The 16585-nt window shown below is 43.6% G+C and overlaps 1 protein-coding gene across 1 annotated transcript; it reads right to left on the reverse strand.

Moving 5' to 3' along the window:
- Positions 1-8299: 8299 nt before the first annotated feature.
- LOC116515588 (G-protein coupled receptor 42-like) lies at positions 8300-9247 on the reverse strand. Its single transcript, XM_032227710.1, has one exon. It carries the CDS (start codon positions 9245-9247, stop codon positions 8300-8302), a length of 948 nt encoding a protein of 315 aa, XP_032083601.1.
- Positions 9248-16585: the final 7338 nt, after the last annotated feature.

Genomic DNA, 16585 nt, shown 5'->3' on the forward strand with positions numbered 1-16585 from the left:
TCTAGTGATGATGACTGTTCTGACTCCCCTTGTCCTACACCAAAGGACGCCAAGCCAAAGATACTTCAAGGACTTTATTAACAGACAGACAGGCCCTTGGCAGCAATCCAGCACAGACAAGACGTTGGCAGCAATCCAGCACAGACTAACCTTGGCAGCAATCCAGCCTGCCAAGCTAGCCACGAGAGTTCTCCAGCTCTAGTGAATATGTTGACTCCTGCAAAGGGCGTGTGCACAATCATTCCTTTTATAGTCTTGAGAGGAGCCTAATGACCACCAGCTGAGTGCAATTACCTCCTGTAACTGCGCAACTGTTCCTTCCGCCTATCAGCTCTTCGGTGCCAGGCATCCAGGAACAACTCCCCTGTTTCCTCCGCACTGGTCCAAGGCTCAGGCACCTCCTGGTGGCCAACCAGCCTCTCTGCGCCCTGCTCAGAATCGGAACCCTGTCCAGGGTCCTCCACATCCTCCAGAGCCAACTCAGAGGGCCCCTCGCTGTCAGAATCTGGTGGCAGCTCCAACAGCTCCTGCTGGGCCACAACAGATGACTATGGCCATTGTCAACACAGTGTTGCCATCTTGTGATTGGTGGCTCCTTAAAGAAACTCACAGTAGATCCTTACTTGGTGATGATGCCAATTTGTCTATTGATGGTGATGGATCATAGAAACCAAACCTGGAGAGAAGGGGTGATTTGGGGCTTTTGGGCAGCGTCTTAAATCAAAATATGATTATCCCCCCCCCCAAAAAAAAGCATGGTTCTTACAGAGTTCTCCTTAGCAACTAAAGTGTTTTTTTTGGTTTCAAAACAATTTTCCCCGGAGACCTTCTGAATTTCTTTCTAAGTCTTCCCCACGCACAATGGGGAAGCTTACAGCTGGTTGTTTGCCTAACAATATCCTCTTTCTCAATTGGCAAACCACACTTTCAGCAAGAATGGACCTAATGTAGAGATTCTCAACATGTGGGTTTTTTTGGGTAATGATAGACAGCATAGACATGCATTCAAAGATCTTCTTTTCAAGGTCTTTGCTCCTGCTCAATGCTCCAGATCAGGATTTTTTTTTTCTGAAATAGGCCAGATTTGTTTGCTATCTACCCAAACCCCCCACCTATAGTTTCATTATGATTGTTCAGAACCCCAAATAAAACATTGCAAAACTGCATTTAGTGGTTCATAGTGACAATAAGGGGAAGATGTTCTGAAAAGGAAACGCATGTGGTTTTTGTGAAAACTGTTCCTGTAATTTCTCTATTTATCATAGTGGGGTTCCGGATGTAAAGGAGCAATGTTTAAAATAAGTCAAATACAGAATGCCAAAAATTTAGAACTCTCTTGAGAACTGATGTGGTATTAGCTCAACCTACATAAAACTCAAAGAAAAGATGATATTTTTTTGCCTTTTAATACTATCTGACTTGCCATATAGATTACTATTCCACCCAGCCTGATATTGCTGACCTTGTATTCATATAATACTCAGGAAGGTAAATTCCCGAAAATTTGAGAAGACTGTTAAATCCAGGATAATAAACAGATTACCAGTAAACCTAATAGCTTTTCAACTAGCCATGTTCCAAAAATGACAGAGAGGATGGGACAAGAAAGAAAAATGCTATGTAACAGACTTTTCAATCTTACAGGCCAAAGGAAAAAAAGAATCAACTTCCTTTAGCTAATCCCTTCTTGAAATGAACAGAGAGTATTAACGGTATGTGGTTCATTGAATTTGATGGTATGGGAAGATAGAAAGAAAGAAAGAAAGAAAGGAAGGAAGGAAGGAAGGAAGGAAGGAAGGAAGGAAAGAGGGAGGGAGGGAGGAAAGGAAGGAAAGAAGGAAGGGAGGGAGGGAAAGAGGGAGGGAGGGAGGAAGGAAGAAAAAAAAGAAAAGAAAAGAAGAAAAGAAAAGAAAAAAAGAAAAGAAAAAAAGAAAAAAGAAAAGAACATTCATATGGTAAATTATTTTTTTTAGAAAAAAATCAATCCAGTGCTACTTCCACCCAACCCCAAATATGCACGTGCATAAGTATGACTTACTATCAGACATAGTTGCGAAATAGGACTGGCCAAAAATGGAATCTCTATTCACCCAAGTTAAGTTTTTGACCAAATGAGGAAGCAGTTGAAAACATTCTCAGGAAAGTCACTAGAACTTGATGGTTAATATGGTATTGCTCCAATTGCATCATCGGGGTATTCCAAGAAATGCAGTACTCCAAAAACTGTTGGGTTCCAATTCACATCAACCCCAGACAGTAGGTTAATGGTCATGATGGGAGTTCCTTGTTTTCTAGTTTGAGCTCCTGATCTAAGACCCAGACTTAATGAACCTTTAATTATCATGTTAGGAGCAACAACAATCAAAGGTGGAGAAATAATAATAATTATTATTATTATTAAATTCAAGTATTTGGGCAGATCATTTATTATTATTGTTTAAGATTATTGTCGTTTAAGATTATTGTAATGCGCTCTACATGGGGCTGCCCTTGAAGAGTGTTCGAAGACTCCAATTAGTGCAGAATGCAGCCGCGCGAGCGATTGTGGGTGCACCAAGGTACACCCACGTTACACCTATCCTCCGCAAGCTGCACTGGCTACCTATTAGTCTCCGAATCCACTTCAAGGTGCTGGTCGCTACCTATAAAGCCCTACATGGCATCGGACCTGGGTACCTGAGAGACCGCCTCCTGCCGATTACCTCTCCCAGACCTATTAGATCTCACAGGCTAGGTCTCCTCCGGATTCCATCTGCCAGCCAATGTCGGCTGGCGACTCCCCGGGGGAGAGCCTTCTCTGTTGCAGCTCCGGCCCTCTGGAATGAGCTCCCTGTTGAGATCCGGACCCTTACTACCCTCCCGGCCTTCCACAAAGCCACCAAGTCCTGGCTGTTCCAGCAGGCTGTGGGGGCTAAGAAGCATCTACCTCCACGGAAATTGTGAATGTTGGTTTTGTTTTTAATATGTTGTCTTTGTTTCATTTCCCCCTTTCCCTTGTCTTTTGTGAGCCGCCCGGAGTCCTCCGGGAGTGGGCGGCATACAAGACAAATAAATAAATAAATAAATAAATAAATAAATAAATAAATAAATAAATAAATAAATAAATAGTTATCTACCGATATACTCGAGTATAGGCCGACCCGAATATAAGCCGAGGCACCTAATTTTACCACAAAAAAACTGGAAAAGTTATTGACTCGAGTATAAGCCTAGGGTGGGAAATGCAGCAGCTACCGGTAAATTTCAAAAATAAAAATAGATACCAATAATGTTTTTGAATATTTATTTCAAAGAAAAACAGTAAACTAGCGGTGTATTCAATGAAATACTTCACTCACCTCATGATGCTGATGTCCCGCTGTGATGATGATGTCCCGTGCAGCCGCGGGAGCGATGTCCCGCCTCCTATGACACACGGCACAGTGATTCCTATCATTGGATCACTGTACCAGAGGAGGTGGGACATCGCTATGTGGCTGCTTGCCATAACAAGGAGGAGGTGGGACATCATTGCAGAGCGGCAGGAGGGGGAGGAAGGGGAATCGTAAGACAGCCCTGCATTACATTAGAACGTGAGGAGGGGGGATGGTGCGGTGCGCGCTGCGCGGCAAACTGACACAGAGGGAGGGGAAACTCACAGGGGCACTGGGCCATTCACGAGTGTCACCCAGCGGCATGGCCCCGCCCCTTTTTCTCCTCCATTTCGGGCAAATTTTTCACTGACTCGAGTATAAGCCGAGGCGGCTTTTTTCAGCCCAAAAAGTGGGCTGAAAAACTAGGCTTATACTCGAGTATATACAGTAATAGAAAGGGCTGATTTGTGAAAGGATGCAGTTTACTTCTATTGTTTCACTCTATTATTTATTGTCATGAAATCTATTTATTGAATTTCAATCTTCTAACGGATAGCTAAGATTGAAGTGGGCCCCAAATCTCATCCAAATATTAAGCAGATCCGACTCTGCTCAGCTTTTAAAATATTGTTTTAAAAAGCCACCAAAATAGAAAAAGGAGATAAAGGAGAGATATCTTTATTTAGGAAAACATTGTGGGGTGAAGGTGTCAGTTTAGACTTGATCTGAAGATTTGTGGATGGAAGAATGTGCTTTGGAGAAAGCTGCACCTATTTTGTGGCTTTTTCAAGTCAATATTTTAAAAGCTAAAGCTGTAAAAGGGTGGCAGAACCTAGTGGAGGAGTTAAAGGAGGGAGCAGCCTAGAAACTCCATGTAGCCACAAGCAAACTAAGTCCAACCTCCTTTGAATTCTATTGACCCTTATTTAACCCCAAGCAGGTGTCAATTATTAGTTAAAAAGATTCTTTTGCATAGGTGTGATTAGCAATAAATCCCAAATTTAACTGGACCTTTACATGTGGACCAGTGGTGGGGTTCAAAAATTTTACTACCGGTTCTGTAGGCATGGTTAGGTGGGTGTGGCATGGCTTGGTGGGTGTGGCTTGATGGGAGTGGCAGGGGAAGGATACTGTAAAATCTCCATTCACTCCCCACTCCAGGGAAAAGATTACTGGTAAATCCGCATTCCCTCCAGATCAGCTGGGATTCGGGAGGCAGAGAATAGATAGGGGCAGGGCCAGTTGGAGGTGGTATTTACCGGTTCTCCAAACTACTCAAAATTTCTGTTACCGGTTCTCCAGAACTGGTCAGAACTTGCTAATATCACTTCTGGAGCAGACAATGGAAAAGATCTCCTGCTGATCTATAAATAATACACAGCCATGCGGATTAAACAGCCTTCTGGTTTTTTTGTACAACTTCCAGTGCCAGGATCTGTTTCTACTTACAATGAACATTCAATGTGACAGAGACATTTGAATGGCCAATCTCACTGTGGGCCACACAATGATAGGTATCAGAATTCCTAGGTTGTATTGGCTCAAATCGCAGTTCCCATCCAGCCATGATATGTGCTGCTTTTGTACCTTTCATAGCCACTGATGGGAGGGTTGCCATTGGCTGAACATTTCAAAACCACTTTGTCATTTTCGCAGATCACCTGGGACTCAGGAGGCAGAGAATAGATGGGGGCGGGGCCAGCCAGAGGTGGTATTTGCCGGTTCTCTGAACTACTCAAAATTTCTGCTACCAGTTCTCCAGAACTGGTCAGAACCTGCTGAATACCACCCCTGATGTGGACTTGATCTTTCATGCTTGACATAAGCAGTCAGATCTTGGATGCAGCTGCCTAAGAAATTCCAAGTTGAAGAGAATAAGACCACATTGGTAAATTTTAGGGGAGGGAGAAAAAACGGTAAAGAAACAATGGCAAACCACTTCCATGTTGTTACCAAGAAACATATCCATGAAATCACCAAAGGAGCTTGGCAAGAGATTGCTCAATGTTGACTTTTTTAAAGCAGCCCTCTTAATAAATTATATGTACACACTTTAGTCCCCAAAAACATTTAATTTCAAAAATCTAAGGTCTAATCGGTGAATATAAAACCAAAGTGGCCCCAATACTTCATTTAGTTTCATGAACTTTCATTATAAATATAGAAGCATCTCCCTTACTGGAACAATCATAGCAGATTTAAATAACTTGTCAGTCCAAAGAACAAGTCTAAAATATTTGTTTGAAATAAAAGTATGTAGCATCATGTCCCTCTTCACCCTCAACACCAAAGCACTGGATTAGAATATGCCAAGAAAAAAAAGTTTGAGAAATCTTTCTGGTCCAGAAAAAACATCTGGTTTATGTACAGGTAATCCCCTACCTACAACCTCAGTAGGACCAGAATTTCCATTGTTAAGCAAAGGGGTTATTAAGTGAATCACACCCAATTTTATGACATTTTTGCTGCAGTTTTTAAGTGAATCATGCAGTCGTTAAGCAAATCCTGTTTCCCCCATTGACTTTCCTTGTCAGAACCTGGCTGAGAAGGTTGCAAATGGCAATCCCATGAGCCCAGGCTGCTGAAACAATCATAAATACATACCCGTTTGCCAAGCACCCAAATTTTGTTGATGTAACCTTGGAGATGCTGCAACAGTTGTAACTGTGGATATTGTAAGTCATTCTTCCCCAGTGCTGTTATAACTTTGAATGGTTGCTATATGAATGGATAGTCAAGGACAATGTACCTATCCTTGGGTGGGGGAATTACTGTAGGCTGATTTGGACATGTTCTTCCAAAGAAAGAAGGGGTGCCATGCAGAAAAAAACTGTGACCTTCCTTCCTTCCTTCCTTCCTTCCTTCCTTTCTTCTACAATGTGTGCTCTTAAGATATAAAAAGGTTGATGCTGGATGAATGATTAGGTGGGGAGGGAACATCCATCCATCCATCCATCCAACCAACCAACCAACCAATCAGCCAATCAACCAACTATGCATATCTATTTATCTATCTGTCTGTCTGTCTGTCTGTCTTTCTCTGTCTGTCTGTCTGTCTGTCTGTCTCTCTCTCTCTCTGTCTGTCTGTCTGTCTATCTATCTATCTATCTATCTATCTATCTATCTATCTATCTATCTATCTATCTATCTAGATTTAGATTAGATTTAGATTTAGAAGTTTATTTATATGCCGCCCTTTTCCCTGAGGGGACTCAGGGCAGCTTACAACTCAAAAAGGTGGGGGGGAACAAACATTTAACATGTAGGACAGTACATCATTAAAAACACAACATTCATACCATTCGGGTGGGTTACAGTCTTTAGCCCCAGGCCTGACGGGATAGCCAGATTTTGAGGGCTGTGCGGAAGGTCTGGAGGGTGGTGAGGGTACGAATCTCCACGGGGAGATCGTTCCATAGGGTTGGAGATCTATCTATCTATCTATCTATCTATCTATCTATCTATCTATCTATCTATCTATCATAGATATAAAATCTAGATATAAAATCAAAGAGATATAAAATCTATATCTCTCTGTCTATCATCTATCTGTCTATCATCTATCTTTATTGTGTGTGTGTGAGAGAGAGAGAGAGAGGAAGGGAGGGAGGGAGGGGGGAGGGAGAGGGAGGGGGAGATCAAGATCTATTAAAGTTACAGATTATCCATCTTACCTCAAGGTAATTCATAATACAAGAGCAGTTTGAGAGTGGAATCAAATGAGCAGAAGACATTTGGCTCCCTTCCTCCTGTGATACTGATGCAGCTAAGGCTATATATAAGTGAGAAAACATTTTGCTCCCCTGGACCTCATTCAAATCCTTTTTGCAACCTCACTCTTTAACAGCAAGCTGGCCTTCCATTTTCAAAACGGGAAATCTTTTGTGTGGGAAAGCTCATGTCTGTTCAAGCATCTGCGTGAGTGCACTGACTGCTCCATACTATTCTTTTGCTGTCGATTAGTTGCCTCTCCCTCCTTTCATTCGGGAATTCAAGGTGAAGGACACAGAATTTCCTCCATCTATTTTTTTCCCCATAATTATGAGATAACTTAAACTGAGAAAGAATGAGTCTCCGTTTTTCCTCTACTTAAACCCAACTATCCAGAAAAGGGAGGGTGGCCTCCAGCACCAAATATTAGGAAGAAAGCATCTAAGAAACTGAGAAAAAGAAAGATTCTATTCATCCCTCTGTTCTTTTTGCTGCCAGGAAGAACCTGAAATATTATTTCCAAAGTACTTAAAGAGCCTACAATATACAACTTCCCGACTCGAAAAAAAGGACAAAAATCTTCATTTACATAGGAGATATTATGAAAATATAAAAGGTAAGAGTCCTCTGTCAGTTTTTTTCTCTCCTCAATATATTTTAAAGAAACAATTATTTGTGCCCTGCTGGCGCAGATCACATGCATTTGATCACACTCAACGTTGTGAGCCTCTGAGTCCCTAAGTAATGCATGTCTACACCCCAGTGGTGAGCTCGGTTTCTGCAGACTAATTCCCAGAGATAATAAAAGATCTCAGAATGTCTAACTCTTCTGGATTGTTTGCACCAAGTCTGTTGTCCAATTCATCTTTTCACGCTAATTCCCAAAAGGTTGCTGTTGAATGTTCTCCCTTCTGCACAGTTTCTGCTATTAATCTCATCCGGAGACCAGTTTCCACTTGGCTGGGGCAGATCCCTCACTGAGAGCCCTTGAATTCAATTGCTGTCTTCTCGGTGCCAAGTAAAGGCATGGAGAATTTAAAAAAAGGTACAGACCTAAGACGGCATTTCTTTAGCTGGTCCCTCACCTGTATCAATTGTTTAGCTTGTCATTCGGTCAGGCAGCCTACCTGCTGCATACTGAGAAGGCCAACCCTTTTCCTGAACGGTTAAAATATGATGGTCTAATCCCATATGTTAGAGACCACAGGACAGAAGACATCACGAAAACGAAGAATTCAGGCAACACCACCATCTCCCTGTTGGGTCTTTGCTTTCCCATGAGCCAAGACAATCTTCATCCGGATGGAGCTACATTTATCTCTCAGCGAGCGCCAGACTTGAACAATTCCATCGTCCATGGCAGAGGAGAGGAAGTAGAAGATGAGGGGATCCAGAAAAGCGTTGCACGCCGTTGGAAGCAGAGCCACAGTGCGCCACCAAACGTCCTCCCCATAGACGAAGCCTACGATGTGGGATATGTTATAAGGGCCGAAACAGAGGACAAAAACAGACAAAGTGGCCACGGCCACCCGTACAGCACGGCGTTTCTTCCGCAGATGGAGATGCGATCCAACCAGGACACGGATGCATCCGGCGTAGCAAAAAGCTGTGATGAGCAAGGGGAGAAAGAACAGGACCACGGAGAGCTCCAGGCGCACAGGGGCCAATAAAGCCAGCTGGTCTGCGCTGAAGTTGCGGTAGCAGGAAGAGCTGTTCCCAGCGAAAAGGCTGGAGTTGGTGCCCCTGGAGTTCTCGAGAGCAACGAGGAGGACACCGTGGAATCCCACCAAGGCCCAGATGCCCACAGAAACCAGGCAGGAGTAGCACGGCTTCTTGTAAGCTTGGTAATGGAGGGGATAAACGGCTCCCAAAAACCGCCCTGCACTCACCGCCGTTAGGAAAAGGGCGCTGGTGTAAATTGTGCCGAAATGGATCAGGTTGTAAAGGGGACACAGGAAACCTGGCACCGTCCAGTCCATCTTTCCTTTTTCCAGCATCTTAAGAGGTAGGAAAAGGATGAAGACCAAGTCAGAGAGGCAAAGGTTGATCATGTAGATGAGGTTGGGGGTCAAGCGGACCCTGGCACGGCAATAGAAGATGTAAAGGGCCAGGATATTGGAGGGCAATCCCAAGAGGATGGTTGCCCCGTAGACCACCAAAGAAATGATCTCCCAGACTCCCATTCTGTCAGCATCAATGAGCGGGAAGGAGCAAAGCTTCGCTTGTCTACGTATTGCTCCCTTCTATGTTCCAGCAGCGTAAGCAGTGCCAAGAACATCTCAGCTGTTTAGCTGTTAAATAGTACTGTGTGCGAGTAACGAGGGAGCAAGAGCAGATGCAAGAAGCATGGGACAAGGTGAAATGGACCGTGAAAAAATTGTTCAGTGAAAGCGACTGTGAGCCAGGGCAATAAAGCCATAAACCTCAGAAAGTGATGCAAAGGTTCTCATGGCCCACTGGGCTTCTCACTATGCCTGGGTAATCCGGGGAACCAGAAGACAGAACAAGGGGTGAAGAAAAAAGTCTGAATGTCTTAGAAGATGGGCCATGACTGCATTCCTGCAACTCTGGAAATGAGGTCATCTGATACTGGAATTCTCTAATATCCAAAACCTTAAACATTAATGGGGTTTTATTGTTGCCTCATATCTTATGATTCCCCCCCCCCCCCGAATTAAGATCATAGCATATAGACAGGCACAATATTTTGGGTGAGAATAACTGTCAGGGGTGGCTCAGTGGCTAAGACGCTGAGCTTGTCGATCAGAAAGGTAGGCAGTTCAGCGGTTCGAATCCCTAACGCCACGTAACGGAGTGAGCTCCTTATTAAGGAGTGTCATCAGACCGGAATATCGCTGATCTGGGATACTTCTGAAATAATCTTCCCATTGTGGCTTTCCATTTTTGTCAGATTCCACCTCATTCCACAAACCCTGCTACTTTTTGCAAATTTCCCCAAATAGTGTCGGGCACAAGTTGGAAAAAAATATATGTAAAAGGTATTGTAGGCAGGTGCTAACCAGGTATCTTTGCTGCCAATATGGATTCACACAGGTATCTATTCTGATGTGTATCAACAGTGACGATCTCTGCCCTCCCCACCCACTGTAATGCAACTCACACTCTCTCCCCATATTGTTCAACCTGGAGGGCAGGAAATGTCTTCTGAATGCACATAATGGACATGCCCACACAGGCATCCATTCTGATGTATATCAACAGTGACAATCTTTGCTCCCACTAGAGTCAGGAACGGCTAGCACGTATGTGTAAGAGGAACCTTTACCTTTATCTTACAGATAGTTAGAAGTAGTTAAAACCTAACTTAAAAAGGGGATTTTTGACGCGGAAGCAAAGCTCTGGTTGCCCCCCCACCCACTGGCCATGTGACCACTCTTGGCTTGCTTGGCAACACGGCCACATACAGTATATGGCCATTTGCCGTGTCCTGCAGTTATATGACAGTATTTTGCAAATGATGTTTTAAAAACCGGGCACTTTTGATTTTTGGCAAAACTGTGCCAGAGGGAGCGATCGGTTTGCTTCATGGAAGTAGTGTTCACCCTTACAGCCATGGTGTTCACTTATTGAGTGCCACAAAAAAGTTGTAAAATTGAGTCAGTCATGTGACCAACCCATTTTATAACCTTACAATGACACCCTTGTGGATGTTATCCAAGGACTAAATCTTCCTTTTAAACAGATCATGAACAATTGGCAGTGTGGGAAAGGAGAGGCTCAAAAAAAGACAATAATGGCAAACATAATTATGAAATCCAAACCACACACTTCTTTTTGTACATCTGTAAAAAGGGGGAAAACCATCACACATCATTGTGGCCAATATTTGTACTTTTTGTTTAATCACCAACACCCTGTGTATAAAGCTTACACTTTAAACAATTCCTGTTGGTTTTTCTCAGCACATTGCATTAACAATATTTTTAATGTTGAATTAAAGCAGGATATCAATCACGCAATTTTTTTAAAAAAAGGATAACCTGTTTCTGTATGGCCTGGAATCTTTGAGAAAGACAGAAACAAAAGCAGATATTTATATTAGATATAGATATTGATGATCTACGATTGATTCAGATATATTGATCCTCTGTACGTACGGTATGTGTATATCTTCATTACATATTCAACCTTTATAAATTACTATCAGATGCTGACCAATGCCTTTTTTAACTATTACATGTGGACACATCAGGGGTGGGTTCCTGCCAGTTCTAACCTTTTCAATCAAAGAGGTTCCACAAATCTACAGTGCCGTTTAGAACCGGTTCCAGCTCCCTCCCCCCTGCCCATCTGCACATCATCAAGATGAAGAGCAAGAGGAGGAATTCTGGGAGTTGAAGTCCACAAGTCTTAAAGCTTCCAAGTTTGAACACCCCTAGGGTCTTGTAACTTGACAGCTTTAAGACTTGCGTGCTTCAAATGTCAGAGTTTCTGAGCCAATATTTTGGTTGCTAAGCAAGAGCGTTGTTAAGTGAGTTTCACCACATTTTACAAGTTGGCCACGCCCACCCGGTCACATGGCTGGCAAGCCACTCCCACCCGGTCACATGGCCGGCAAGCCACTCCACCTGGTCACATGGCCAGCAAGCCACTCCCACAAAACAGGCCACACCTACAGAAGAGGTTCTAAAAAAAATTGAAACCCACCACTGTGACACATACATACACATTTATACACATTTATACACACATACATACACATCATTTAAGTAGCATGTCATATTATATTATTTCTGCCTAAGCATGAAAATAGTACTTCAGGAAGGAAACATGCTCCGATGACTGGTGGAAAGTTTATTCTCTGAACTGAGTCAATCAGGAAGGACAAAATTGTCTCTTTAACATAACACATGCTTGAATCCATAAATATAACTCTGGCTGATTGATGAAAGGCAGATTAATTTTAATTGGCAAGTAAGCACTATCAAAAAGAGAAACTCTTCTTTTTAAAAGTGAAATCCTCTGGGGAGGTTTTTTGAGGGGGGGAATAGTATTTATCTCAAAGATTTATTTCCTAATTGAGAAGATGGTGAGCAAGATAGATACAAATTGTTGTTGTTAGTTGCAAAATCATGTCCGACCCATCGCGACCCCATGGACAACGTTCCTCCAGGCCTTCCTGTCCTCTGCCATCCTCTGGAGTCCATTTAAGCTTATTTGACTGCTTTGGTGACTCCATCCAGCCCCCTCATTCTCTGTCCTCCCCTTCTTCTTTTGCCCTCAATCTTTCCCAGCATGAGGCTCTTCTCCAGGGAGTCCTTCCTTCTCATCAGGTGGGCAGAATATTTGAGTTTCCTCTTCAGGATCTGGCCTTCTAAACAGCAGCCATGGTTGATCTCCTCTAGGGCTGACCGATTTGATCGCCTTGCGGTCCAAGAGACTTGCAGGAATCTTCTCCAGCACCAGAGTTCAAAGGCCTCAATTCTGTGGCCCCCCCAGCCTTCCTTATGATCCAACTCAGGGGTGGATTCCTGCTGACATTACTACTGGTTCAGTGCCCAAAAAATTCATCATACCAAGGAGTCACTAATACGATCTACTGATTTCCATCACAATGCTAGAAACTGTTATGTTTGGGAAGGTGGGGGTTTGGAACGTTCTTCCTTTTTCAGCCTTCCATCCTTCTGAAGTGGGTAAAATGAGGAGCCCGGTTGTTGGGGGCAACAGGTTGACTCTGTAAACCGCTTAAAGAGGGCTGCAAAGCACTGCGAAGCAGTAGATAAGTCTAAGTGCTCTTTTGGTACAGTATCCGAAGCTCCAGAGTTTCTGAAGGCACTGGAGTCAGCATCTCCTGGAAGCATCCAGCCCGCTAGGCATGTCCACCCCCAGACAGCTGAGCATTTTGCTACACTACATTTAACTCTATTCTGCCAAGAAAAACAGCCTCGTCAATCAGCCAGACTTCCACCGCAGATCAACCTGCGGCACAGTTGCGTGGCACAAAAGCAAACAGAGTGATGTTATCTAACCAAAGGGCCCAAGGGTCAGGGATTGGTTAGAGGGGAAACCGAGCCCGTTAATGACTTCTCTGACAGTTATCTAGCCAATGAAAGAAGAATATTGACCAAATTGCTGTTTTACCTCCCCTGCCTACAGCTGTTGTTTGCTTTCCCTCTAAGTGGTGGGCACGGTTACCCTCTCCCCACGCCAGCTCCTTCCTCCAACGATGTTTGTTGACTTGCTGATGGCTGGTATCTTTAAATGCCACTAAAGCTTGCGGATGAAGGATGCTCTACCCAGGGAGAGAGAGGGTGTAAGGATGACTTGCAAAGTCATCCCATTTGCAAGCCTAGCATTTGACGAGGAAGCAGGTACCCCACTCTACCTTCCTTCTTCAAATTGTCATTTTTCTCTGGTACTTAATAAATTGGTGAAAGGGGAAGCAGATTTCCAAATCGGCCTGTATGATATGGATTAGAGCGTTACAACATCGGTATATGGATTCTTCCTTTCCTTAAAAAAAAAAAACTCCCTCCCCAGCAAGTAGGGGGAAAAAATCTACAGCCCAGCGTATTCCTCTTCTGTTCTACATTTCTAGCAAGTTGGTTTTTATGCAGAGGAGCTTTTAGTCATGGGGAACACATTCTGCTATTACCCTGTTTCCCTGAAAATATGATCTACCCCAAAAGTAAGTCCTAGCTTGATTTTTACACACACCCAATATAAGCCCTACTCCCCCTCCAAAATAAACCTTAATTAAGACGCCACCCACTCCAGGGTGAACAGGTAAAAATTAAGCCAGGGTGGAAATGGAGGGTGAAGCTGCCCTAATACTTACCTTTAGACAGTTGCAGCCAGAGCTCACATATCTGCGCCCATTTCTTCTGCCACTGGCAAGGCTTTCCTGAAGACCTTGCCAGCCACAGAAGAAACTCCTGAAGGCCGAAAAGAAGACCAGAGGCAACAGGAGCAAGTGAGTTGAGTCCATGGATGACATCCCCCCCTGCCCCTGAAAATGAGACCTGGTGCCTTTTTTTGGAGGCAAAATATATATATATATAGGGCCTTATTTTCAGGGAAACACAGATAGTAGGAAAATGAATTCTATGAGAGATTATACCCACAGCCCAGTGGTGGGTTTCAAAAATTTTCAGAACCTCTTCTGTAGGTGTGGCCTGCTTTGTGGGAGTGGCTTGCTGGCCGTGTGACCAGGTGGGAGTGGCTTGCCAGCCATGTGACTGGGTGGGCATGGCCAATTGGTAAAATGTGGTGAAACTCACTTAACAATGCTCTTGCTTAGCAACCAAAATGTTGGCTTAGAAAAATAAAACCCCAGGGGTGTTCAAACTTGACAGCTTTAAGACTTATGGACTTCAACTCCCAGAATTCCTCCTTCAGTCATGTTGGCTCATTGAAGCACACAAGTCTTAAAGCTGTCAAGTTACAAAACCCTTGCACCCCTAACCCTTTAGAAAAAAAAACCCAGGGTGTTCAAACTTGACAGCTTTAAGACTTGTGGACTTCAACTCCCAGAATTCCTCCTCTCACTCTTCATCTTGATGATGTGCGGATGGGCAGGGGGAGGGAGCTGGAACTGGTTCTAAACAGCACTATAAATTTGTGGAACCTCTTCTATAGAAGAGGTTAGAACTGCAGGAACCCACCCCTGCCACAGTCTTCCTAGAAGAACCTCAGGCAAGGAGAAAACCAACTTGACTCCATCTATCGTCCAGAAAACAAATAAGAACAAAAAGAAAGAAAGAAGAAGAACCACACCACATCTTGGGACTGAGGTAGAAAAACAGGAAGCTGTTTCAGTGGGAAAGTAAACCTTCTGAACATTGGAGGACAACCCAGAATGAGCTTGTCCCTAAATATATAAAAATGTGCCATCATACATTTTGGAATGACCCCATAACAGATAATAGGGTGTTCTTGACTTACAATGACAATTGGGACCAGATGTTCTGTTGCTGAGAAGGCAGTTGTAAAGTGAGTCATACCAGGAGGGAAATCCAGCAGGTTCTGACAGGTTCTGGAGACCCAGTAGCCAAGTAGTTTGGAGAACTGATAAATATGACCTCTGGCTGGCCCCAGAGTGGGGAGGGAAGGGGGATTTTGCAGTATCCTTCCCTTGGAGTGGTGTGGGAATAGAGATTTTGCAATATCCTTCCCCCAGGAGTAGGGAGGGAATGGGGATTTTGTAGCATCCTTCCCCTGCCATGCCCACCAAGCCATGCCCACAGTAGTAAAAAAAATTGAATTTCACCACTGTCATACCCAATTTTATGAGCTTCTTTTAGCAATAGCAATAGCAGTTAGACTTATATACCGCTTCATAGGGCTTTCAGCCCTCTCTAAGCGGTTTACAGAGTCAGCATATTGCCCCCACAGTCTGGGTCCTCATTTCACCCACCTCGGAAGGATGGAAGGCTGAATCAACCTTGAGCCGGTGAGATTTGAACCGCTGAACTGCAGATAACAGTTCAGCTGAAGTGGCCTGCAGTACTGCACTCTAACTACTGCGCCACCTCGGCTCTTTTGAACAACGCACCAACCAAATGGGCTCAGTTTGCCCAACACATGAAGCCACATTTACAAAATCACCGCTACTTACCAAGGTGAGATAGCTCGATTTAACATACCTGGCTGAAGATACCTAACTCTACTCTTAGAAGCACAGAAGGAAAACCGTATCTGAGATTATAGCTTAATTTATTTTGAAGAATTGATTGGTGATAGATCTTACATGGTTGGAACCGGTAAGCTAGAAGTAACTGTGCCATGGCAGAAGATACAACGCAAGACAATTTGATGGCCTAGGTAGCATATTCAGGTTGTCTACTCAGGAAGATCCCTGAAAAAGTCCTATTTGTCAGAATTGAAAGAACCAAACTATATGAACAAGTCTATGGAGATTCTCAGCCATCCAAGTCATAGTTGTCCCCAAAGGTGCTTTTTGAACTGAAGAAACTTCTTGGACGAGAAGCAAAACATCTTCAAAGAAAAATAAAAAACACCAGTTGCCTCTTTGGGGGGAAAAAAGAAGCTTCTTTTGGGCGACTGTGACTTGGATGACTGAGACTCTCCATAGACATTTAGCTGTGCACTTTGGGAGAGCGGAAGAATCTTCTTGGATGAGAAGTGAAATGCCTTCAAAGAAAAACAAGAAAGTCCAGTTGCCTCTTGGGGAAAAAAGCATCTATATGAACAAATTGCTCTATAATAGTTTCTAAGGGTGGGTTGAATATCAGACAGAGAAGAGCAAGCTTTAGCAGTCATGAAAAAAAACTAGTGAATTAGGTTTATGCGTTGAAAGCTGACCATTATACCAGCCATATAGCTCCTGTTGTTGACTTGGACACACAATATAAACATAAATGCTGGCTTTATTAGCCCTTTATCCAGTGGTGGGATTCAGCCAGTTCGCACCTATTCAGGAGAACAAGTTGTTAACCTTCTAAGCAGTTTGGAAAACCCTGTTGTTGGAAACCTTTTATATTTTTTTCCCACTTTACAGGGCTAATCCTGTAAGGAAGGCAGGAAGGAAACATTCTGGT

Source organism: Thamnophis elegans, chromosome 12, assembly GCF_009769535.1.
Source record: "Thamnophis elegans isolate rThaEle1 chromosome 12, rThaEle1.pri, whole genome shotgun sequence".
In the NCBI taxonomy this organism is placed as follows: domain Eukaryota; kingdom Metazoa; phylum Chordata; class Lepidosauria; order Squamata; family Colubridae; genus Thamnophis; species Thamnophis elegans.